Source organism: Chelonia mydas, chromosome 23 (genome assembly GCF_015237465.2).
Source record: "Chelonia mydas isolate rCheMyd1 chromosome 23, rCheMyd1.pri.v2, whole genome shotgun sequence".
Taxonomy (NCBI): Eukaryota; Metazoa; Chordata; order Testudines; family Cheloniidae; genus Chelonia; species Chelonia mydas.
Genome location: NC_051263.2, coordinates 9602428 through 9628878, shown reverse-complemented (window position 1 = coordinate 9628878; position 26451 = coordinate 9602428). Strand labels below are relative to the sequence as shown.

Below are 26451 nucleotides of genomic sequence, written 5' to 3'. Positions count from 1 at the left end.
GCTGTGGGGCTGGCCGGGAGTGGGGGTGGCTGGGCGGGTCCAGGCGCTGTGGGGCTGGCCGGGAGTGGGGGTGGGGGTGGCTGGGCGGGTCCAGGCGCTGTGGGGCTGGCCGGGAGTGGGGGTGGCTGGGCGGGTCCAGGCGCTGTGGGGCTGGCCAGGAGTGGGAGTGGGGGTGGCTGGGCGGGTCCAGGCGCTGTGGGGCTGGCCGGGAGTGGGGGTGGCTGGGCGGGTCCAGGCGCTGTGGGGCTGGCCGGGAGTGGGGGTGGGGGTGGCTGGGCGGGTCCAGGTGCTCTGGGGCTGGCCGGGAGTGGGGGTGGCTGGGCGGGTCCAGGCGCTGTGGGGCTGGCCAGGAGTGGGAGTGGGGGTGGCTGGGCGGGTCCCGGTGCTGTGGGGCTGGCCGGGAGTGGGGGTGGGGGTGGCTGGGCGGGTCCAGGCGCTCTGGGGCTGGCTGGAAGGGTGGGCTGCGGAGGCCACAGTCGTCAGGGTGCTATCCCCAGGCCGGCGTGGGGGACGAGGCACGTTGGGGTCAGTCCGGGCCCCAGCGCGGGTCCCGAGAGTGGGGGTGGCAGCAGGAGCTCGGTGCCGGATGGCGTCTATGTAAGGAAGGGGACAGACACATGGACGCAGGTTTCCAGAGCGCTCTGGGGACGGCTGGGTCTTTCCAGCCCTGCCCCGCCCCAGTGCCCAACGGGCTCCACCCCACGACACCTTCCAGCCCGGACCACTGTGTCCTGCACTGCCTGGCAGGGGCAGAACGCATTTTGCCTGGACGCATTTTGCCAGGACGCCAGGGTTCATACCCTGCCCCACTGACTGTAACAACCAACAGGCCCCCTTCAACACCTCCCCCGATGACCACTGTCCTGCACCACGGCCCAACTGGCACCACCCTGGGCATCGGGGCCAGCACAGACAGCTGGGGACAGCGCCCCCTACGGAGCCCCCCGCTCCCGGCAGCACAGAACCCCTAGCGCTACCTTGGGCATCGGGGCCAGCACAGACACCCTCTCCCATAGACCCCGAGGGCAGGCCTGGCCACAGCACGCCACGCAGTGACACTGGTACCTGTGCGTGTCTCCAATGTTTTGGGGTGGGGCCGCCGGTTCTTCGGGACGGGGCGCTGCGCCCTTGGGGCTCCATGCCGTTCCGGATGGAGCCCATCCCTGGGGCTGCTCACCCCCATGGCAGCATCTGTCACAGCCTGGGCTGTGGGGACAAAGCCGCAGAGCTGGAAGGCGGGTAATGTTCCCCATGCAGAACCCCCCCACCCTGATTGCCCTTCCACCTGCAGCTCCAGGGGCTGGGTCCGGATGGTGGGTTTCCCCAGGGATGTGCACAGACACCAGGCCGGCACCGGCACAGCGAGCCACTCGCTGGGCCCTGCCAGCTCCACAGGGTGGGGGACAGAGAACAGCGCCCTGCTGCTCCAGCCAATGGAGACTCCCCTCCTCTGCCTGCAGTGCAGGGCCTCTGACACAGAGCTGTGCTGCCAATTCCCTCCTGCTCCCCACACCGTACAGCCCAGCCCCAGCTCAGTCTGCTCAGCCTTACCCGACACTGCCCAGCCTACACGGATGCTTCCCCAGCTCAGTCTGCCCAGCCCGGCCCCACACCACCCAGCCCACCCCGGCGCTGACCCAGCTCAGTGTGCCCAGCCCTACCCCCCACCACCCACTAAACCTAGCCCTGCCCCAGCTCAGTCTGCCCAGCCCGGCCCGGCCCCACACCACCCACCCAAACCCAGCCCTGCCCCAGCTCAGTCTGCCCAGCCCGGCCCCACACCACCCACTAAACCTAGCCCTGCCCCAGCTCAGTCTGCCCAGCCAGGCCCCGCACCACCCAGCCCAGCCCGGCGCTGACCCAGCTCAGTCTGCCCAGCCCAGCCCCGCACCGCCCACCCAAACCCAGCCCTGCCCCGCCCCAGCTCAGTCTGCCCAGCCCGGCCCCACACCACCCAGCCCGGCGCTGACCCAGCTCAGTCTGCCCAGCCAGGCTCCACACCACCCACCCAAACCCATCCCTGCCCCAGCTCAGTGTGCCCAGCCCGGCCCGGCCCCACACCACCCACCCAAACCCAGCCCTGCCCCAGCTCAGTCTGCCCAGCCCGGCCCCACACCACCCACTAAACCTAGCCCTGCCCCAGCTCAGTCTGCCCAGCCAGGCCCCACACCACCCACCCAAACCCAGCCCTGCCCCAGCTCAGTCTGCCCAGCCCGGCCCCACACCACCCAGCCCAGCCCGGCGCTGACCCAGCTCAGTCTGCCCAGCCCGGCCCCACACCACCCAGCCCGGCGCTGACCCAGCTCAGTCTGCCCAGCCCGGCCCCACACCACCCAGACCACCCCGGCGCTGACCCAGCTCAGTCTGCCCAGCCAGGCTCCACACCACCCACCCAAACCCATCCCTGCCCCAGCTCAGTCTGCCCAGCCCGGCCCGGCCCCACACCACCCACCCAAACCCAGCCCTGCCCCAGCTCAGTCTGCCCAGCCTGGCCCCACACCACCCAGCCCAGCCCGGCGCTGACCCAGCTCAGTCTGCCCAGCCCGGCCCCACACCACCCACCCAAACCCAGCCCTGTCCCAGCTCAGTCTGCCCAGCCCGGCCCCACACCGCCCAGCCCAGCCCGGCGCTGACCCAGCTCAGTCTGCCCAGCCCGGCCCCACACCACCCAGCCCAGCCCGGCGCTGACCCAGCTCAGTCTGCCCAGCCCAGCCCCGCACCACCCAGCCCAGCCCGGCGCTGACCCAGCTCAGTCTGCCCAGCCCGGCCCCACACCACCCAGCCCAGCCCGGCGCTGACCCAGCTCAGTCTGCCCAGCCTGGCCCCACACCACCCAGCCCACCCCGGCGCTGACCCAGCTCAGTGTGCCCAGCCCAGCCCCGCACCACCCACCCAAATGCAGCCCTGCCCCAGCTCAGTCTGCCCAGCCTGGCCCCACACCACCCAGCCCACCCCGGCGCTGACCCAGCTCAGTGTGCCCAGCCCAGCCCCGCACCGCCCACCCAAACGCAGCCCTGCCCCAGCTCAGTCTGCCCAGCCCGGCCCCACACCACCCAGCCCAGCCCGGCGCTGACCCAGCTCAGTGTGCCCAGCCCAGCCCCGCACCACCCACTAAACCTAGCCCTGCCCCAGCTCAGTCTGCCCAGCCCGGCCCCACACCACCCAGCCCAGCCCGGTGCTGACCCAGCTCAGTGTGCCCAGCCCAGCCCCGCACCACCCACTAAACCTAGCCCTGCCCCAGCTCAGTCTGCCCAGCCCGGCCCCACACCGCCCAGCCCAGCCCTGCCCCAGCTCAGTCTGCCCAGCCAGGCCCCACACCACCCAACCCAGCCCTGCCCCAGCTCAGTCTGCCCAGCCAGGCCCCACACCACCCAGCCCAGCCCGGCGCTGACCCAGCTCAGTCTGCCCAGCCTGGCCCCACACCACCCAGCCCAGCCCGGCGCTGACCCAGCTCAGTCTGCCCAGCCTGGCCCCACACCACCCAGCCCACCCCGGCGCTGACCCAGCTCAGTCTGCCCAGCCAGGCCCCACACCGCCCACCCAAACGCAGCCCTGCCCCAGCTCAGTCTGCCCAGCCCGGGCCCACACCACCCAGCCCAGCCCGGCGCTGACCCAGCTCAGTCTGCCCAGCCTGGCCCCACACCACCCAGCCCACCCCGGCGCTGACCCAGCTCAGTCTGCCCAGCCAGGCCCCACACCGCCCACCCAAACGCAGCCCTGCCCCAGCTCAGTCTGCCCAGCCCGGCCCCACACCACCCAGCCCAGCCCGGCGCTGACCCAGCTCAGTCTGCCCAGCCCGGCCCCACACCACCCAGACCACCCCGGCGCTGACCCAGCTCAGTCTGCCCAGCCAGGCTCCACACCACCCACCCAAACCCATCCCTGCCCCAGCTCAGTCTGCCCAGCCCGGCCCGGCCCCACACCACCCACCCAAACCCAGCCCTGCCCCAGCTCAGTCTGCCCAGCCTGGCCCGGCCCCACACCACCCACCCAAACCCAGCCCTGCCCCAGCTCAGTCTGCCCAGCCTGGCCCCACACCACCCAGCCCAGCCCGGCGCTGACCCAGCTCAGTCTGCCCAGCCCGGCCCCACACCACCCACCCAAACCCAGCCCTGTCCCAGCTCAGTCTGCCCAGCCCGGCCCCACACCACCCAGCCCAGCCCGGCGCTGACCCAGCTCAGTCTGCCCAGCCTGGCCCCACACCACCCAGCCCACCCCGGCGCTGACCCAGCTCAGTGTGCCCAGCCCAGCCCCGCACCGCCCACCCAAACGCAGCCCTGCCCCAGCTCAGTCTGCCCAGCCCGGCCCCACACCACCCAGCCCAGCCCGGCGCTGACCCAGCTCAGTGTGCCCAGCCCAGCCCGCACCACCCACTAAACCTAGCCCTGCCCCAGCTCAGTCTGCCCAGCCCGGCCCCACACCACCCAGCCCAGCCCGGTGCTGACCCAGCTCAGTGTGCCCAGCCCAGCCCCGCACCACCCACCCAAACCCAGCCCTGTCCCAGCTCAGTCTGCCCAGCCTGGCCCCACACCACCCAGCCCAGCCCGGCGCTGACCCAGCTCAGTCTGCCCAGCCAGGCCCCACACCACCCAGCCCAGCCCGGCGCTGACCCAGCTCAGTCTGCCCAGCCAGGCCCCACACCGCCCACCCAAACGCAGCCCTGCCCCAGCTCAGTCTGCCCAGCCCGGCCCCACACCACCCAGCCCAGCCCGGCGCTGACCCAGCTCAGTCTGCCCAGCCAGGCCCCACACCACCCAGCCCAGCCCAGCCCGGCGCTGACCCAGCTCAGTCTGCCCAGCCCGGCCCCACACCACCCAGCTCGTACACCCCCTCTATCTCTCTATCTACCCCATTCTCCTCCTCTATCTCTCTATCCTCATACACCCCCTCTATCTGTCTGTCTATCTGTCCCCTTTGTAGCCTATGTTAATTACAAATTAGGGGTTGGCCTAACCCTTTCCCCAAGCTCCTACTCCTGCCCTGCCTCTTCCCACCCCCACTCCACCCCTGCCCCGCCCCTTCCAGCCCAGTTCCCCCCCCCGCAGCGTTTCCTGTCCCCGCTCCTCCCCCTACCTCCCAGTGCCTCCTGCACACGTGGAACAGCTGAGTGCAGGAGGGAGGGGGAGGAGTTGATCTGTGGGGCCGCCAGCAGACGGGAGGCGCTGTGGGGGAAGGGCGGGAGCTGGCTGTGGTGGGTGCTAAGCACCCACGAACATTTTTTCATGGGTTCTCCAGCTCTGGAGCACCCATGGAGCTGGTACCTATGAAAGAAACAGTTTTGCTGAATAGCAGTTAACATCCAAAGGGCACCGCTCGGTTCACTTCACTCTGCTGTCCGTGGTACACCCATCCATCTTTGGTGCGAGTATAACCGCTGTGCTGCCTACGTGGCAATCGTTGAAAAGGAAAATGATTAGTTAAGCAAAGCTTGGTTTTATCCCTCCGAGTGCTGCCCTGTGGCCTTCCACTGACCACGGCTTGTCAGCGCTCCAGAGGCTCGATCCTGAAAGCTAAGCTGGGTTTCATCGCACCTTTATCCTTCACAACTTCATATTAATAGCAACTGGGAACATTTCAATGTAAAGTTTACAGAAGGTTGCACCTGACACACTAACCCTCAGTCCCCATACACCCCGTCTGTCCAGCCGTCTGTCCCCATGTGCACACCCCAATAACACCACCGCTCCCCCACTCTGCCCTCTCCACCCCTCCATCTCACAGCACTTTACAAGGGAGGTGGGTAGCCACTGCCTAGCCCCAGCCCATGGGGAAGGGGGCTGGGAGATAGGACAGGCAGGGGACTGGGGGGCAGAAGGGCAGAGCAAAGATGAGGGCCTAACCCAGCCTGGTTCTTTGCCCTGGGGCTGGTTGGTGGCCCCTGGGGGCTCAGGCCCAGCCCAAGAGGGCATCACCCACAGCACTAGCTGGCCCCTGGCTGGTCGCTTTGGCAGTGAGGCCAGCACCGTTCGAGCTGCAGGCGTCCCCTACGGGGGGAGGGGGGTAGGGAGGGTCTCCCGGGCAGAAGTGCTGGGGAGATCTGGACAGACAGCAGTGGAAAAAACAGGTGCTCTGCTGGGCGGAGTGCTCGGAGCCAGGGCAGGATGGGTACAGCGAGGGTGGCTGGGCAGCTCGAGCTGCAGGTTCCCAGACTGACCTGCGGGTCCAGCAGTGGGCAGCTCTGGCTCTCCTGAGGGCGGGGGGCTCCGCGTGGTCCCCTCTGGCTGGGCGGCCTCCCGGGGGCTGGTGACCTCCAGCAAAGACAACGGCTTCCACTTCCCTGGAATACAGAGCAGCTGGCTCAGCACCCCCCACCAGCCAGGACCTCCCTCACCCACCGCCAGCCAGGAGCCCCTGCCAGCCGGACCCCCCTCATCCCCCGCCAGCCAGACCCCCTGCCAGCCGGACCCCCCTCATCCCCCGCCAGCCAGACCCCCCGCCAGCCAGACCCCCCTCATCACCCACCAGCCAGGACCCCCTGCCACCAGACCCCCCTTACCCCTCACCAGCCGGACCCCCTCATCCCCCGCCAGCCAGGACCCCCCTCACACCCCACCAGCCGGACCTGCCCCAGGCACACGGGAAACAGGAGCCCAGCCAGCAGCAGAGGGACAGCCTGGCAGAGGGGAGTACAGGGCTGGCTGGACTGCAGGGGTGGAAGGAGGGGCATATGGGGGGCTGAGGGCTGGCTGGGCGGGTGGGGTGGGTTGGGGGGTAGATGGGGAGCTGTGGGCTGGCTGGACTGGAGGGGCTGATGGGGGGCTGAGGGCTGGCTGGGCGGGTGGGGCGGGATGGGAGGGCAGATGGGGAGCTGAAGGCTGGCTGGGCGGGTGGGGTGGGGTGGACTGGAGGGGCACATGGGGGGCTGAGGGCTGGCTGGGAGGGTGGGGGGTTGAGGGCTGGCTGGGCAGGTGAAGTTTGGGGCAAATGAGGGGCTGCGGGCTGCCTGGGCGGGTGAGGGCAGGATGGGGCCGGACTAAGGGCTAGTGTGCCAAGGCAGGAGTTGCTGGTACTATGTTTCTGACGGGCAGGCGTGGCAGTGCCTTCCTGGGCTAGGGAGGGCTGCCAGGGGCAGGGAGGGAAGCTGCTCTGGGGCAGAGCAGGTTGAGAGGACACCACGGTGGCACGGTTCCTTCAAGAGAGTCCTGGCTTGGCCACTCTGGACAACGTCCTGCTACCCTAAGGCCTGCCCCACGCCAGGTGTCACTGTCAATCCCGGCTGAGGTGCAGGAATCCCTGCAGGGCGGCCCAGGCTCTCCCAGGAGTCTCTCAGCTGGACGCGCTGGGCAGAGCTCGCCGGGTGGAGCAGGAGGGCTGGACCCCAGAGGTTCAGTCTCGGAGGCAGTGAGGCCGGTGTGGCTGATCCTGGAGGAAGATTGGGACCCCTTGGGGGTCTAGCACACTGATGGGTTCCTTCAAGGGACTGTCTAATGCAGGATCCTGAGGATCAGGGACAGATGGGTTGGGAGCTAGCAGGGGGATGGCTTTGGGTTGGGATGGGGCAGGTTGGAGGCTGGACTAGGGAGTGGGTTGGTGACTGGCTGGCCCGGAACGGGGGGCTGGCTGGGGAGGGTAGTCCCCACCGCTCACTCACCTGGTAGCACTGCCTGTGGGGATACCTGGGCTGGTGCCTGTGTCTCCTCCCGTGCCGCTGAAGGGGGCCGGGGCCGGGGCCGGGGCTGGGGCCGGAGCTTCTGCGTCCGTGACTTCTGCGTCCGTGGCTTCTGCATTCGTGGCTTCTGCATTCGTGGCTGTGGGGCCATGGGCTTGGCAAAGCGCTGCCTCACATGGGCCAATTCGTCTGTGAAAGAGATGGAGGAGTGTGACGAAGCGGGACTGTTCTTAATGTTTCCTCTGAATATTGTGGGAGTGCCTCAGTTTCCCCTATGCAGTTCTTAAGTATCTAGGTGGTGGGGTAAGGGTGTATGATCGTTGCAGAGCCCTAGAGGGCAGGTGCGTGCACGGGTCTGGACACAGAGAATGGCCGACACCCTGTTTCCTGGGTGCTGATGGCCTGGCCCTTCCTCCCTGCAAGGTGAGAGCTAAAAGGGTTGGAGAACAAAGGAATCCGGTGACCTCCTGGCCCGGGAAAGGGACAAAGCCCAGAGGAGGAGGGGCTGGAGAGAGTTTCAGTTTGGGCCTGGCTGGGGATGAGGAGTGAAGTGCAGACGGGGTTGTCTAGCTCACTGCCCCCCAAAATGGACCCAGCTGAGGGGTCCTGTTCTCTGCACCTACAAGCTCTGTGTTAGACCATGTTCCTGTCGTCAAATAAACCTTCTGTTTTACTGGCTGGCTGAGAGTCACGTCTGACTGTGAAGTTGGGGTGCAGGACCCTCTGGCTTCCCCAGGAGCCTGCCTGGGCGGACTCGCTGTGGGAAGCTCACGGAGGGGCAGAGGATGCTGAATGCTCCGAGGTCAGACCCAGGAAGGTGGAAGCTGTGTGAGCTGTTTGCCCTGCAGACAGGCTGCTCACAGAAAGGCGACTTCCCCAGAGTCCTGACTGACTTCTTAGGGAGCAGTTCCAGAGCATCGCCCAGGGACTCCCTGACAAGGAGATCCTAGCAACCTGAAGGGGTTGGCACAAACACACTCCCAGAGATATACACACACTGTGCACGCTATACACAGACACACTGCATGGACACTGCACACACTGCAAATACACACTGCCCATGCACAATTCACACTGCACACACATGCATACACTGCACACACAGACAGCACTGCGCACATGCACACTGCACACACACACTGCTGCACACACAGATTGTACACTGCACGCACATGTATACACTGCACACACAAACTGCTGCACACACACACTGCAGCACACACAATGTACCCACACACTCCCCACTGCACATATGCACTGTATGCACACACACTGCATTGCACAAAAATGCACACTGCACACACACGCTGCATGCACATACACGTGCACACATTGTGCACATGCACACACAGCGCACACAGTAAGATGTACAGAGGTTAAATGTGTCTAGAATAGCTTGGTAAGAGCTATATGCTCCCCTGCGCCTTTGATCAGCTGCTCTCCCTGTGTTCCCCTAGCGAGGGTACTGAAGAAGGTTGCGAGATGGCCCTGGCTCATCCCATCACTTGCCCACAATCCGTGGGCAAGCAGGATCTGAATAAGCTCTGCCCTATCCTCTAGTGACGAACTAGGGGGCAAGATGCGAGGAACAGGCTGTATTTGCATAGACACCGCCTCCTTTGCCTAGGCACTCAGCAGACAGCTGCCTGGCCAAAGTGATCCATTTGGGCTCTTAAGGGTTAAGTAGTCTTGGATGCAGGGCGCCTTATTGTTGTCCTTATTGCAGGAGTAAAGGGCAGCAGACCTGTACTTAGCCTGCCCTGACTGAGAGGGTCTCCCTAACCTCCTCACTAAGCAGGCACAGTGATGCCAAACCCCAGGGAAAAGCAACAGGGGCCGGAATAGAGGTTTCTAGCTGGGGGTTAAAGCGTTTTAGCTACTGTTTGATGCTTCTCCAGGGTGTAAAGAGAGCCCCGAGTGGACTCCATGGAGAGGCCTAGCTTCTGCTCAGCGCTCACTAGAGCAGGACCTGAGGATGAGCCTTGGCGCGGGTGTCGGGACAGTGGGGTGGTGAAAGCACGGCAGAGGCTGCAGCAGTTAGGCTCCTCGCTGTCTGGTGAAATCCCTGCGGACGGGGCGTCAGACCACGGCATTGCAGCAAGCGGCAGTGACAGAGGTATTGCCCAATCCTCCTTCAGGAGCGGGAGCTGAACCCTGTGAATGCCCCCTGAATTCTGGGAGTTCGCCCACCTCAGACAACCAAGTGGGGTGCAGCGCAGGGGGAGGGGAGTGGCATACTAAAGGGACACTTGTCCATCGGACTTTCACACTGCAATGTGGGAAACTGAGGCAAAGGACACTGCCGGGCGGGTGTTTTACTTACTGATTGCTTACTTGGGAGTCACTGTTGTGGTGTCTTCTCAAATTAATGCTGGGTTCCTTTTGCCTTTTCTTAGAAGTTTTCTCTTCTATACTGTACACAGACTCAGAGCTTGTGAGGGGGAAGCATTGCCTCTTGGAGGCACATGGGGAGGTGGTAACTTTTCCCAGATTTCTGGGTGGGGGCTTGAATCAGTTCTGTTTTGTGGTGTTAAGAGGAACCCCTAGATATTGAACCTGGCTCTTGTCGCTGCGACCACTAGCTGGCAGCAGGGTTACACGCCTTTTAGACACATTGGCTAAGGAATTTCCATGAGCCCAGGACTAACAGATGCAATGGTTAAAGCAAATCTACATCCTGCTCAGTGACCAAGCAAGTCTGACAGCCACCTAGGAGCAGAGCTTCTCTCCCTCTGTCCAACTAGAGAGACCCTCCAAGGTTCAACACACAGGGGGAGCCCCGGCTGCCAGGGGTAAGTCAAGCGTTAGAGAGGAGTGTGAAAAAAACCCATCTAGGAAGAGCTCTCTGTGCGCCCAGACAGCTGAACGGCCTCGCGAGCAAACTAGCTGAACTCCAGCGTACAGACACATATCTCACGCCCAACTAGCCCGTTCCTTTGTGTGCCTTACGAACCCCATCGACAGCTCTCCTTGGGCAAACCCTTGGTTGTGTTCCTTCACACATTCACAGGCCAGAGAACTGCCCCGAATGGATTCCTGTTTGCACTGCAGCGAAGTGCCTCTTGCTCTCCATTCAGTACGGGGACATCCAGGCTGGGCCCTGCATTCAGAGGCCCGATCCAGGGTTTTGTTTCTAGCTGGGCGTCCTGCTCTAGAAGTGCGATGAGGGGTCCAGCCCAGGGAGGGGAAGGGAAGAATGCCAGATCTTGGCTCCTACCCATGGTATAACTTTGGAATATTAAAAGAAACTGCTTAACGGAGGGATCCCAGTGAACCGTCAGGCTAATTCTGATTTACATGAGAATGAACCAAACCCTCTGGCTCAGCGCAGCATGGAGGAAATGTGCCACAAACCAGCGCCACCTGCTGATGGAAGCAGCAGAGAAACCGAGAGAGTTAAAATCTGGGTGCCGGCAGGCGAGAGCCCAGCGCAAGAGACGAGAGATTCCCCCCACACACGTTACCTGTACACACCACACCAGCGTCCTCCGCATGCTGGCAGTCGTGCACGCCCCATGGTGCAGCCCGACACCGGCTCAGCGCCGACTCATTGCCCTGGCATCGCACGTTGTCCAGCCAGATGGGACCGCTGCCCTCACCAAAAAAGGCCCCCCTGGGAGCAGAGAGTGGGTTTCCGCAGCCGAGCTCCCGGCACACCACAGCCGCACCTGGCAGCGCCCACATGTCATCACACACTGTGCCCCAGCGGCCCTGGTGGAAAACCTCCAGCCGCCCAGAGCAGGAACCAGCGCCACCCACCAGCCGCAGCACAGCACCCCCTGGGGAGAGAGCAGAGATCAGCCCCCTTGGGGAGAGAGCAGGGATCTGAGGGGGCAGTTTGTCTGGGGGTAGGTAGCTCTGGGGAGAAGACTGCTCTGGGAGGTAGTTGGTCCTAGAAGGCTAGGTAGCTTTGGGAGGTAGGTAGTTTGGGGGGTGGGGAGGTCATTCTTGGGGACCTATTCTGGGAGGGGAAGAGCTCTGAAAGATAGTTGTTCCCAGGGAGGTAAATAGCTCTAAGGTAGGTAGTTTGGGGGCGGGGGGGGAAAGGCAGCTCTGGGGGGTAGTTGGTTGAGGGGGTCAGTAGCTCTGGGTAGGAGGTAGGTTGGTGAGATAAGTAGTTCGGGGCGGAGGTAGCTTTGGGGGTAAAATAGCTCAGTGGGATAGTTGGTCCTGGGGGAGAGGTAGCTCTGGGAGGTAGGTAGTTCTGGGTGGGGAGGTAGCTCTGGGGGAGGGGTAGCTCTGGGGGGTAGTAGGTCAGGGGTAGGTAGTTCTGGGGGGTAGTAGGTCAGGGGGAGGTAGCTCTGGGGAGGTAGGTAGTTCTGGGGAGTAGTTTGTCAGGGGGTAGGTAGCTCTCGGGGGGTAGCTCTGGGGGTAGTTTGTGGGGGGGTAGGTAGCTCTGGGGGAGGGGTAGCTCTGGGGGGTAGTAGGTCAGGGGTAGGTAGTTCTGGGGAGTAGTAGGTCAGGGGGAGGTAGCTCTGGGGAGGTAGGTAGTTCTGGGGAGTAGTTTGTCAGGGGGTAGGTAGCTCTCGGGGGTAGTTTGTGGGGGGGTAGGTAGCTCTGGGGGAGGGGTAGCTCTGGGGGGTAGGTAGCTCTGGGGGAGGTAGCTCTGGGGGAGGTAGCTCTGGGGTAGAGGTAGTTTTGGTGAATAGTTTATTGGGGGGTAGGTAGCTCTGGGGAGTAGTTTGTCAGAGTGGTAGGTAGTTCTGGGGGGAGGTAACTCTGGGGAAGTAGATAGTTCTGGGTGCGGGGTAGCTCTGTAGGGGAGGTAGTTCTGGGGAATACTTCGTCGGGTTGTAGGGGAGGTAGCTCTGGGGGAGGCGTAGCAAGTCGCTGGGGAGGTAGTTCTGTGAGGGAGGCAGTTCTGGGGAATAGCTCTGGGGGGGAAGGTAGCTCTGGGGGAGGTAGCTCTGGGGGAGGGGTAGCTCTGGGGGGTAGTTGGTCCTAGGCGGGTAGGTAGCTCCTGCGGGGGATAGCTCCAAGGGGTACCTGTGCAGATGACGCTGGCATCCTCATCGTGCTGGCAGTTGGTGCGCCCCCAGGGCCGTGCCCGGCACTGCTGCAGGGACATCTCCTTCCCACTGCAGCCCACATCATCCAGCCAGATGGGGCCGGTGCCAGTCCCAAAATGCGCCCCCCCGGGGGCAGCCTGCACTGCGCCACAGCCCAGCTCCCGACACACCACGGCGCCCTCCAGCAGCCCCCAGCCGTCATCACACACCGAGCCCCACTGGCTCCCGTGAAGCACCTCCAGACGCCCCGCGCAGTTGTGGGGGCCCCCCACGAGCCGCAGGGGGGCGCCACCTGCAGGGCAGATAATAGGTCACCAGGGGATGGGGATTACAGAGGGGCCCATAGGCCAGACTAAGAGGCTGGGGCTCTCTGTAGAGGAAGGGGCGCCACAGGCCAGGCTGGGGCATGGGGGGGGGTCTTTCCAAGGGAAGGGAGCCCCACTGCCCAGGCTGATGGGTGGGGGCAAGTCTCTGACAGGGTCATGGCTCTGGCATGCTTGGTGACATCAGAGCGGACAGAAGGGGAAGCTTGTAGATTCATAGATCCCAACGCCAGAAGGGACCCCTTTCATCATCTAGTCTGAGCTCCTGAATAGCAAAGGCCAGAGAACGTCCCCAGAATAATTCCTCGAGAATATTGTTTACAAAAACACCCAATCTTGAGTCAAAAATTGTCCATGATGGAGAATCCACAACAACTCATGGTAAATTGTTCCAACGCTTCATTACTCTCACTGTTAAAAATGTACATCTTAGTTCCAGTCTGAATTTGTCCAGCTTCAACTTCCAGCCACTGGATCGTGTTAGACCTTCCTCTCTAGACTGAAGAGCCCATTATTAAATATTTGTTCCCCATGTAGATATCTATAGTCTGTGATCATCCTCCCTTAACCTTCTCTTTGTGAAGCTAAATAGATTGAGCTCCTTGAGTCTGTCACTCTGAGGCAGGTTTCCTAACCCTTTAATCATTGTTGTGGCTCTTCTTTGACCCCTCTCCAATTTATCAATATCCTTCTTGAATTGTGGGCACCAGAACTGGTTGATCACAGAAGTGGTTGCATCAGTGCCAAGTATAGAGGTAAAAATGCCTTTCTACTTCTACCTGAGATTCCCTCCATCCCAGCATCTCATTAGCCCTTTTGGTCACAGCTTCACACTGGAAGCTCATGTTCAGCCAATTATCCACCACGATCCCCAAATCTTTTTCAGAGTCACTGCTTCCCAGGAGAGAGTTCACCATGTAAGTATGGCCTGCATTTTTTGTTCCTAGATGAATACATTTACATTCAGCAATATTAAAACCCATATTGTTGCTTGCACCCACTTTATCAACTGATCCAGATCGCTCTGTGTCCGTGACCTGTCCCCTTCGTTATTTACCACTCCCCCAATATATGTGTCATTTGCAAACTTTATCAGTGACGATTTTATGTTTTCTTCCAAGTCATTGATAAAAATGTTAAGGAGCATAGGGTCAAGACCTGACCCTAGTGGGATCCCGCTAGAAACACTGCTGCTCGTTGATGATTCCCTCTTTACAGTTACATTTTGAGACCTATCAGCTAGCCAGTTTTTAAGCCATTTAATGTGTGCCGTGTTAATTTTATATTGTTTTGTTTCATTCTAGTTGGTCATAGAATCATAGAAAATTAGGATTGGAAGGGACCTCAGGAGGTCATCTAGTCCAACCCCCTGCTCAAAGCAGGACCAAGCCCAACTAAATCATCCCAGCCAGGGCTTTGTCAAGACAGGCCTTAAAAACCTGTAAGGATGGAGATTCCACCACCTCCCTAGGTAACCCATTCCAGTGCTTCACCACCCTCCTAGTGAAATAGTGTTTCCTAATATCCAATCTAGACTTCCCCCATTGCAACTTGAGACCATTGCTCCTTGTTCTGTCATCTGCCACCACTGAGAACAGCTGCGCTCCATCCTCTTTGGAAACCCCTTTCAGGTAGTTGAAGGCTGCTATGAAATCCCCCCTCACTCTTCTCTTCTGCAGACTAAACAAGCCCAGTTCCCTCAGTCTCTCCTCATAAGTCAGGTGCCCCAGCCCCCTAATCATTTTCGCTGCCTTCCACTGGACTCTCTCCAATTTGTCCACATCCTTTCTGTAGTGGGGGGCCCAAAACTGGATGCAATACTCCAGATGTGGCCTCATCAGTGCCGAATAGAGGGGAATAATCACTTCCCTTGATCTGCTGGCAATGCTCCTACTAATACAGCCCAATATGCCTTTATCCTTCTTGGCAACAAGGGCACACTGTTGACTCATATCCAGCTTCTCATCCACTGTAATCCCCAGGTCCTTTTCTGCAGAAGTGCTGCTTAGCCAGTCGGTCCTCAGCCTGTAGCGGTGCATGGGATTCTTCTGTCTAAGTGCAGGACTTTGCACTTGTCCTTGTTGAACCTCATCAGATTTCTTTTGGCCCAGTCCTCCAATTTGTCTAGGTCACTCTGGACCCTATCCCTACCCTCCAGCATATCTACCTCTCCCCACAGCTGAGTGTCATCTGCGAACTTGCTGAGGGTGCAATCCATCCCACCCTCCAGATCATTAATAAAGATGTTGAACAAAACTGGCCTCAGGACCGACCCCTGGGGCACTCTGCTTAATACCGGCTGCCAACTAGACATTGAGCCATTGATCACTACCCATTGAGCCCGAAAATCTAGCCAGCTTTCCATGCACCTTTTAGTCCATTCATCCAATCCATACTTTTGTAACTTGCTGGCAAGACAATGTGGGAGACCGTAACAAAAGCTTCGCTAAAGTCCAGATATATCATGTCCACTGCTTTCTCCATATCCACAGAGCCAGTTAACTCATCATAGAAGGCAATCAGGTTGGTCAGACATGACTTGCCCTTTGTGAATCCATGTTGACTGTTCCTGATCACCTTTCTCTCCTCCAAGTACTTCAAAATGGTTTCCTTGAGGACCTGCTCCATGATTTTTCCAGGGTTAGTTTTTCTAAGGTTAGGCTGACCGGTCTGTAGTTCCCTGGGTTCTCCTCCTTCCCTTTTTTAAAGATGGGCACTATATTTGCCTTTTTCCAATTGTACGGCACCTCCCCTGATCACCATGAGTTTTCAAAGATAATGGCCAATGGCTCTGCAATCACATCAGCCAATTGCCTGAGCACCCTTGGATACATTAGATCTGGACCCATGGATTTGTGCATGTCCAGCTTTTCTAAATAGTCCTTAACCTGTTCTTTCACCACTGAGGGCTGCTCACCTCCTCCCCATATCACGCTGCCCAGGACAGCAGTCTGGGAGCTGACCTTGTCTGTGAAGATGGAGGCAAAAATAGCATTGAGTACTTCAGCTTTTTCCACATCATCTGTGACTAGGTTGCCTCCCCCATTCATTAAGGATCCAACACTTTCCCTGACCTTTTTCTTGTTTCTAACATACAGGTAGAAATCCTTCTTGTTACCCTTCACATCCCTTGCTAGCTGCAACTCTAGTTGTGTTTTGGCCTTCCTGATTACACCCCTGCATGCTCGAGCAATATTTTTATATTCCTCCCTAGTCATCTGTCCAAGTTTCCGCTTCTTGTAAGCTTCCTTTTTGTGTTTAAGTTCACTGAAGAGTTCACTGTTAAGCCAAGCTGGTCGCCTGCCATATTTGCTATTCTTTCTGCACATCAGGATGGTTTGTTCCTGCGCCCAAAATAAGGCTTCTTTAAAATACAGCCAGCTTTCCTGAGCTCTTTTCCTCATCATATTAGCCTCCCAGGGGATCCTGCCCATCAGTTCCCTGACGGAGTCAAAGTCTGCTTTTCTGAAGTCCAGGGTCCGTATTTTACGACTGTCCTTTCTTCCTTTTGTGAGGATCCTAAACTTGACCATCTCATGGTCACCGCTGCCCAGGTTGCCACCCACTTCTACTTCCCCTACCAATTCTTCCCTGTTTGTGAGCAGCAGGTCAAGAGGATCACGGCCCCTAGTTGGTTCCTCCAGCACTTGCACCAGGAAGTTGTCCCCAACACTCTCCAAAAACTTCCTGGATTGTCTGTGCACTGCTGTATTGCTCTCCCAGCAGATGTCAGGGTGATTGAAGTCCCCCATGAGAACCAGGGCCTGTGTTCTGGAAACTTCAGTTAATTGTCCAAAGAAAGCCTCGTCCACCTCATCCTCCTGGTCCAGTGGTCTATAGCACACGCCTACCACGACATCACCCTTGTTGCTCTTGGTTTTAAACTTAACCCAAAGACTCTCAACAGGCTTTTCTCTAGTTTCATGCTGGAGCTCTGAGCAATCATACTGCTCTCTTATATATAGTGCAACGTTTCCACCTTTTCTCCCTGCCTGTCCTTCCTGAACAGTTTATACCCATCCATGACAGTGCTCCAGTCACGTGAGCTACCCCACCAAGTCTCTATTATTCCAATCACATCATAGTTCTTTGTCTGTGCCAGGACTTCCAATTCTTTCTGCTTGTTTCCCAGGCTTCTTGCGTTTGTGTACAGGCACCTAAGATAACTAGCTGCTTGCCCTATTTTCTCAGTATGAATCAGGAGGCTGCCCCTGTTGCACCCTCTTCCTTGTGTTTTCTCCCGGTATCCCACTTCCCCACTTACCTCAGGGCTTAGGTCACCGTCCCCTGGCGAATCTAGTTGAAAGTCTGCAGTGACCCACTCAAGGTCATTCTTGGCAGTATCATTGGTGCCCACGTGGGGAAGTAGGAAGGGGTAGCGGTCCGAGGGCTTGATCAGTCTCGGCAGACACTCCATCACATCCTGAATTCTAGCTCCTGGCAAGCAGCACACTTCTCGAGTCTCTCGGTCTGGCAGATGGATGACTCTGTCCCCCTTAGGAGGGAGTCCCCGATCACCACCACCTGTCTCCTCCTCTTGGGAGTGGTGGTCATGCAGTGCTAAGTCAAATGCCTCAGAGAAGACTAAGTATATTACATTAACACTATTACCTTTATCAACCAAACTTGTCATCCCATCAAAAAAGATATCAAGTTAATTTGACAGGATCTATTTTACATAAACCCATGTTGATTTGCAATATTTACATTACTCTACTTTAATACCTTATTAGTCAAGTCCCATGTCATCTGCTCCATTATCTTGCCTAGGATTGATGTCAGGCTGACAGGCCTATAATTACCTGGGTCATCCTGTTTACCCTTTTTAAATATTAGCACAATGTTAGCTTTCTTCTAGTCCTCTGGAGCTACTGCAATGCTCCAAGACTGAATGAAAATCAACAGTAATGGTCCAGTGAGTCCCTCAGGCAGCTCTTTTAAAACTCTTTGATGGAAGTAATCTGGATCCGCTGATTTAAAAACATTTCTAACTTTAGTAGCTTCTATTTCATATCCTCCAGATATTAGTGGAATAAGAAGAGTGTTATCATCATTCTATGATGAGACTGCATCATCTGTTTTCTTCCCATATACAGAACAGAAATAATTATTGAACACATCTGCCTTTTCTGCATTATTATTGATAATTCTACCATTTCCATCTAGTAATGCATCAGTACCATGGTCAGGATTCTTTTCGTTACGACTTCACTTAAAAGTATTCCCTAATCAATTTTATACAATTTCTAGCTTCTGATTTATATTCATTACTGCCAACTTCCTTTTTTCTTCCATTTGTTATATATATTTGTTTTTATTTTTATCACTGCTTTCGCTCCTCCTTTCAGTCAGGTCAGTTTTTTAACCAGCAAGGCCTTCTTCCTCAGTTGTGGAATTGTGGCTTTTGGAGCATCTAATTCTCAAACTATTCCCTATACACATTTTTCTGATTAAATTCTTCCTCCCAGATGATTTGGCTCATAATTATTTTCAGCTTTGTGAAATTGTCCCTTCTAAAGCACCAAGTATACAGATTGCTGGACTGGAGTTTCTCCTTTTTGAACATTATAAATGTGATCAGGTCATGCTCACTTGTGACAAAGTGGGAATTTTTGGTAATATTTTTATGAATCCTATGTGCACCTCAGTTTCCCTCTGTAGTTTGCATTGCTACCCAGTGGGATAGCACTACTGCTGGAATAGTGCAGGACACACAGGGGTATGTGTCATCTCATTGTCTGGGTGGAACAAATGGTTCATTACGGAACTGGTTGAAACAGACCTAGAGCAACAAGGGGTCCAGAGGAACAATGGAAGCTCCAAGGAGTGATCAATGGATACTCCACCATGGGTCGCGCTAGCACAGGGGAGGGAAAACTATGGCCCGCGGGCCGGATCCAGCCCATCAGGGCTTTCAGTCCGGCCTGCAGGATTGCCAGCCCCATGGTGCAGCAGGGCTAAGGCAGGCTCCCTGCCTGCCCTGGCCTCGCGCCGCTCCCAGAAGCAGCTGGCACCACATCCCTGCAGCCCCTGAGGTGGGGGGGCAGAGGGTTCAGTGCGCTGCCCTCGCCTGCAGGCACTGCCCTCCGCAGCTCCCGTTGGCTGGGAATGGGGAACCGTGGCCAATGGGAGCTTCGGGGGTGGTACACGCAGGCAAGGGCAGCACGCGGCGGAGCCGCCTGCCCCATCCCACCCCCACGAGCCACTGCCAGACATGCTGGCCACTTCCGGGAGTGGTGCGGGGCCAGGGCAGGCAGGGAGCCTGCCTTAGCCCCACTGCGCGCCGCTGCCACCCCAGCATTGCTTGAGGTAAGCGACACTGGGCCGGAGCCTACACCCCGTACCCCTCCTGCACCCCACACCCCAACCCCCCGCCCTGAGCCCCCTTACCCCTTGCCTTGAGCCCCCTGCTGTTCCCCTCTTGCTCCCCAGCCCCCTGCCCTGAGTCCCCTCCTTCAACCCGCATCCCTCCTGCACCTCAACCCCTTGCCCTGAGCCCCCTCCTGCACTCCACACCCCCTCCTGCACCCCACACTCCCTCCCTCATCCCAACCCCCGCCCCAGCCCTACATTCATGGCCCTGCATACAATTTCCCCACCCAGATGTGGCCCTTGGACCAAAAAGTTTGCCCACCGCTGCTCTAGCAGGTGCGGCTGTGAATTCAACATGGCCCTGCCTGGAGACAGAGGACTGGGAGGTGACCAGCAGAGGATAAGCGTAGGCTCTGGCAGAAGCTTGGGGGTTCTCACCTGGCAACTGACTAAGGAACAGAGTCTGAAGATGGGGTTTGCTCCCGCTCGACTGGGTTCGGGGCTGACCAGAATGAGCTCTGCTTGACCCTTCTTCTCTCTGTGCTGCCCTAAGGACTCCCTGTGCTGCATGCCACAGGCGAACAAACCCGACTGCTTTGAAAACGCCGCCAGGTGCATGAATCCCTTCACACAGACAAGGCTGTCCCCGGAGTACGGCTCAGTTTCACATGCTGGGCAGAGCTCGTGGGGCAAAGCAGGAGGCAAGAGCCCAGAAAGCTCAGTCTCGGGGGCAGTGAGGCCCCATGGCCTGGCAGAAGAGTGAGACCCCTTGTGGGGTCTGGCACACTGCAGAGGTTCCTCCAAGAGCCTGTTTAAACACTGGGGTGTAGTACCAATCCTGGGGCTCCGTGACCCTTGAACCTAAGTTGCCATTCATTGTTAGTTCTCTGATCAGTTCCTGTTTTGCAAAAATTCACGGGCCCGTGACCTGTCCATGGCTTTTACTAAAAATACCCGCCCTGACTAACACTTGGGCGGGGAAGCTGCTTGGGGCGGGCGGGCGGAGGAAGTCCGGGGGCGCCGTGGGTGCTGGGGGAGGTGGCCCAGGACCCCTGCTGGTGCTGGGGTGGGGGTGATCGGCGGGGCTGGCAGAGGCTTCCTACCTGGCTCCACATCCCTTCAGCTCCTAAGCAGCAGAGGCAGGCCAGGGCAGGGGCTCCACTGCTCCCACCACAAGTGCTGGCTGCCACAGCTCTCATTAACCGGGAGCTGCAGGGGGCCCATGCCAGTGGAAGCCAGGGCGCCCCCCACCCCAAGGTAAGCACCCCCCAACACTCCCCAACCCCCTCCCACACGCCCGAACTGCTGCTGCTGGCCCAGGGGCTGCCAGGCTTGGGCCGCCCCTCAGCCTGCACCAGCAGATTCAGAAGTCATGGAGGTCACAGAAAGTCACGGAATCCATGACAGACTCACAGCCTTAGCCATGAGATAAGAAGCAGAAAGTCACATCCTCACATTCCCTCTAAATTATATCAAAGCAAAGCAATATCGGGCTGTTAAAGAGGTGCTCCTGTCCTAATAGTACCCACCATCACCAGATAAAGAAATGTTTAAAGAAAATTTTGTTTGATAGCATTCTGTCTGGCAAGGAACCACTTGCCACTGGGTGTGAAATCTACTTCTTTATTGTTTTGCCTTGTTGGTCCCCACTTCTCTCATGTTCATCTGTATGGTCTCTGTCTGGTTCTTTGATTGTTTCTGTCTGTTGCATAACTCGTTTTGCAAGATTTAAATCAATTAAGGTGGTGGGGGATGATTGGTTAAAGAATTGTTTTGTAATGGGCTAGGATGTGAAAAATACTGTTTTGTAGTAGTTTAGTTTAAAACAATTGGTTAAGGTATAGCTAAGCAGGACTCAAGTTTAACTATATAAATTGGGGTCCCAACTCCAAAAGGAAGTTCTTTAGAACCTAACTCCAGGACACAGCTCAAGATCAGAGCTGTCAAACCTCAACACCCCGCCAACCACACCGTGCTGGAAGCTAGAGCCCCGGATGACCTGTTCCTGACTGGACATCAGGAAAATTTCGTCTGCCTTATTGGGAGTGGTCAGCATTGTATGCTTAGCCTGTGTATTCTGTGTTGGTAAGTGTTAATAAATAGAAGTTAAGGATATTACTGTATAAGGCTCTTTCACTGGTAAACAGGCCCCGCAAACCCGCTGATTACTTCCTGAGCCCTAAGAATGGGGGTGGGGGCCCTGAGCCCTAAGAACTGGGTAAGGGTAGGTGCCTTTTGCCCATTGCCCTAGGAACTAAATCAACCAGGTTATGTCTTGAGCCCATGGTAGGGTAAAGGTGGGGTGTCCTAGAGTGTGCGGGTAACAGTTTATAGACACGCTCAAGTGTAAAATTCCCCTGTGTTGGCTGCAGCACTCTCTGGGTTAGGAAACTGTCATCTACAATATTCTCAAAAAGAAAAGGAGTATTTGTGGCACCTTAGAGACAAACAAATTTATTTGAGCATAAGCTTTCGTGAGCTACAGCTCACTTCATCGGAATGCATCCGACGAAGTGAGCTGTAGCTCACAAAAGCTTATGCTCAAATAAATTTGTTCGTTTCTTAGGTGCCACAAATACTCCTTTCCTTTTTACAAATACAGACTAACACGGCTGCTACTCTGAAACCTACAATATTCTGAAATTCCTACGACAGTTTGATCCTGGCAGTGTGAGATCTCCAGGGTAGGTCACTCCAATTGGAGGTTTTTCTCAAAGCTCTGCTCTAGGAATTACTTGGGGGATGTTCTCGGGCCTGTGTTATGCAGGAGGTCAGACTAGACATTACCACAATGGCCCCTTCTGGCCTTGGAATTGAAAAGAATTGAAGTCCCCCAGGATACAGCTGTTCTTCCACACATGGTAGAGAAGTGACTCAGAAACAAGCAATGCCACTTTTAAGGTCGGGTGCCCTCCCTCCCCGTTTGCCCACTTGAGGCTTCCTACCTAGGCTCTAATCCTTGATTTTAACATTCCAGTTCTGCGGCTTATCCCATCAGGGGTCAGTAATAGCAGCTAGCTCCAATCAATGCTCATAAACGAGCAATTCTACTTCCCCTGGGATGAAGCCCCAGGAAGCTGGGGAGATGGAATGGAGGGAGGCATGTGCCAAGGAGTGGGAGGGTCATTGGGGGTGGGGGTCTGCTGGGGGGGAATTGGTTTGTCTCATACTCACTGTGCTCTGGCGTGGTGGAAGCTGGCCTGGCAGTGCTCTGTGCTGGGGGGCTGTGGTCCCCAAGGGCCGGCTGCACCGAGGGCTCAGTGGTGATGATGGGCAGGAAGCGGTGAGCTGTGGGCACAGCAGGGTCAGACAGGGACACATAGACGTGGCCACAGGGAGAGTGTGGCCTTTGGGCCCTGGAAGGATTGGTGCCAGCCACAATGGGCACTGAAATGGAACAGGCCATATCACCTGCGCCATACCCAGAGACCCAGCCACACCATGCTGTAGTGGGACACAGGGCCTTCTAGGGGCATCCGCTCCGCCCTGGCCCCAGGTGGGGACTGGCTGGCTCAAGGGGTGGAGAATAGCACATGGGGCCTTCTAGGGGCATCCGCTCAGCTCTGGCCCCAGGCGGGGACCAGCTGGCTCAGGGGGTGGGGAATGGGACACGGGGCCTGTCCCCTCTATGGGGCGCCGGCTTCCATCCGGCCCCAGGCAGGCACTGGCTGGCTCAGGGGGTGGGGAACGGGACATGGGGCCTGTCCCCTCTAGGGACATCTGCTCCACTCCAGCCCTAGGTGGGGACTGGCTGGCTCATGGGGCGGGGAATGGCACATGGGGACCTCTAGGGGGGTCCGCTCCATTCTGGCCCCAGGAGGGGACCAGTCTGGCTCAGGGGGTGGGGAATGGCTCATGGGACCTGATCCCCATAGGAGCGCTGGCTCCAGCTCTCCCAGAGCTGGGTACCGCCTGGCGCTGCTGTGTGGTTTTCCCAGCTGCCACGTCGCATGCGCCGGCTGGCCCCACCTGAGCACACAGCGCTGGCGTCCTCCTCGTGGCTGCAGACGTGCTGGCGCCAGCCCCGGTGGCGGCAGAGGCGCAGATGTTGCTCTGAGCCCTGGCACCGCACCTCATTGAGCCAGATGGGGCCCGAGCCCTCCCCAAACCAGGCGCCCACCGGGGCGGAGAGCGCGGTGCCGCAGCCCAGCTGCCTGCACACCACGGCTGCGTCGGCCAGGTCCCACTCGTCGTCACACACCGAGCCCCAGCGGCCCTTGTAGTTGATCTCCACACGCCCCACGCACTCACTGGGGCCCCCAGCCAGACGCACCAGGAATGGGCCTGCAGGGATGGCACCGCCTGTCAGACCCACAACCCCTCTCTCATGGCCCCTCTGACCCATAGGGCCCTCCCCTCTCCACACAGCCCCGCGGGGCCTTATCCCCACCCCCAGGGCCCCATTGCACCACTCCTTCCTCCCAGGACGCCATCCCCCCACAGTCCTCTCTGCTCCATGGGACTGCTCTCCTCTAGCCCCACCCCAATAGGCCCCTTCCCTAGAGGGCCCCTCCACCCTGAGGGCCCCTCCCCACAGGAAATTCCAACCCCATATAGTCCTTCCCTCCCAGGCTCCCACCCCATAATGGGGCTGTTCCTCCCTGTGCCCATCACCCCATGGGCCACTCCGCCCCACTGAGCCCACCCCCATGATCCTTCACTCACCTGTGAACCTTCAACCCCTTTGAGCCTCCACCCCACTGCAACACTTCACACCCCCTGCAACTCTTCACACCCCCTGCAACCTTTCACCCCACTGCAACCCTACACCCCACTGCAACCCTTTCACTATACTGCGACTCTTCATACCCCTGCCTCACATGGGCTGGAGTTGTGGTTGCCCGGTCCCATCCCCATCACTTCAGAAACCCTAGAGCCAGCAAGAGCTGGAGGCAGAGAGGGGACCCCCACAGACAGTGCCAGGCCCAGACAGACAGTGCTAGGGTGAGACAGGCAGGGGTGGACACACACACGGCTAGGGATACACTGGCCAGGCCTACACGCAGAGTTTGCTGGCATGGCTGTTGGGCGGGGTGTGAAGAGGTGTCACCCCTGCCCAACATCGCTCTGTCAGCAGAGTCCTTAGTGGTACCTGCAGGACAGAGCTTGCATCATCAAGGTGGCTCAGCTGGGCTGGGCCAAGCACCGCTCCGTGAGCTGCGTCCACACCAGGCTCGCACAGGTCCTAGGTAGTCCTGTGCCCCGCCTCCCCCCAACATACACAGGGATAGGGACACCCATACATAGGAGCACACACAGGGACAACAGGTACACGCATACACACACACAGAGCCAACAGGGACACATACACAGGGACACACACAGGTGCGCACACACACCCACAATACGCAGTTACCTGTGCAGTGAAATTCCAGGAACCCAACTGAAAAACAAGAGCGCAACGGGTGAGCAGAGCCCAGCAGATGGCTAATCTCCTGCCCAGTGGGTCAGGACTGTCCTGTGGGGGGGCCTGGCTGGGTGTGGGGGAGCAGCCAGTCTGAGCCCCCAACCCGGGAACGACCAGTGTGAGCAGCACTTAGATATACACTGCAAATGCCTGTGAAAGGAGTGAGCCCTGGAGTGCCAGGCACCTTGAACTCCCTGCCTGGGGTTTTGAAACTGAGTATCCCCTGCCCTGAGCTCAGCACCCACCGCCCAGTGCCCCCTGCTTGCCGCCCCCTGCCCAGCATTCAGCACCAGCTTCCCAATGCTCAGTGACCTCTGCCCAGCACTGTGTCCCCTGCAGCCCTCAGCATCCGGGAGTTCTGACAGTGCCTGAGGTGGGACCCTGGGGCTAGGAAGGGGCTGGGCTTCCCCAGTGCCTGAGCCTCGCCCCCAAAGCAGCTGGTACTCACCGAGGAGGAGCAGGGGCAGCCGCATGGTGGCTGGTGGGGAGCAAGCCCTGGGGCCAGGTCTGCACAGTGTCAGGAAGGGGTGTTTCATGGAGCAGGACTGGCCAGGCCAGGGGATGACTCAGCCTGGCCACAATTTCTAAGGAGGGAGCCTTGCAACGCCCACAGCTCAGGGTGGTGAACTCGGAGCCTGGAAAGCCAGGGGTGGCAGGGAACCCTGTGCCCAGGAGTAGGCAAGCGTGACACCAGGGATGCCGGATTGGGCGAGCCCTGCCAGCCACGTGTCCCAGGACAGAGAGCAGCATCCTCCAGCCAGGCCACTGGCAGGCAATGGGTTAATGAGCTGCAACAGAAACAGCTGCAACAGCTGGGCTCATGCCTGTGTGTGCAGCACAAACTAACACCCAGGGCCACACATACACCCAGCCATCCCTACATGCCCGCCCATGTGTGTGCAAATATTCATGCAAAGGGATGCACACGCACAGACACACACAGCTGCTGACATACATGTGCACACACACTGACACACGCATTGTCAATTCATACACATGCCAACGCACACACATAGTCAGTCATTCACACATATACACACACTGACATACTTGTGCGCGCACACTGACACGTCCTCCTGTGATTCCAGCTGCCAGGCTGGCCTCACGCCCTGTGTGCTGTGCCATGTCCGGACCAAGGCGTGTGAGGGGACAGGGGGAGGGGTCCTGTCCTGCCATGGGGGCCGTGGCCTGGCTGGCGCTCATCTCCCCCCACAGCCCTGGGGATGTCCTGGCCTCACAGTCCCAGCCAGGGGCGAGTCATAGAAAGACTGAGTCAGTGCTGTGCGAGCCGGGCTGGCCTGCAGCCAGCAGTGCCGCGGGCAGAGACACAGCGCAGCCCAGGTCTCTGGGACCCTGCCTGTAGACAGGGGACCCTGGCCACCTGGCACCCCATGCCAGGCACTGCCCCTGCCCAGCCAGCTGCACCGCAGGGCAGTCGCCGCTGAGGGCTGTGTTTCCAGGGTACTGGCAACCATAGCAACCTGTGTTGTCATACAACCAAACATCCCGCTAAACAGCAGCTGCCTGGCCCGCCGTGGATGGGAGACTGCCAAGGAACAGGCAGGCGGCTGCAAGGAGCAGGCAGGGGCTCTCTCCCCACGCAGTCAGTGCTAGCCCCAATGCCCCAGGGCAGCGCTAGGGGGCCTGTGCTGCAGAAAGTGGGGTGCTCAGTAGGGGGCATTCTCCCCTGGCCCTCAGCGCTGGTCCCCCATGCACACTAGGATGGGAGGAGGGATATTTGCTGTTGTAAGAACATGTCTGGAGATCGAGAGACAGCTCCCATTGGCCTTT

The 26451-nt window shown here is 58.7% G+C and overlaps 1 protein-coding gene across 1 annotated transcript; it reads right to left on the bottom strand.

Annotated features, from left to right (window-relative positions):
* Nucleotides 1–405: 405 nt before the first annotated feature.
* LOC119564338 (soluble scavenger receptor cysteine-rich domain-containing protein SSC5D) lies at nt 406–26451 on the bottom strand (the record flags this gene model as incomplete). Its single annotated transcript, XM_037884301.2, has 10 exons — nt 25109–26451; nt 24610–24636; nt 23223–23537; nt 22428–22541; nt 12596–12910; nt 11074–11388; nt 7592–7798; nt 6155–6277; nt 1066–1206; nt 406–593 (listed from the first exon to the last, which is right to left on the bottom strand). Coding segments are annotated over exons 1-10 (1833 nt in total), but the record flags the coding sequence as incomplete, so codon positions are not given.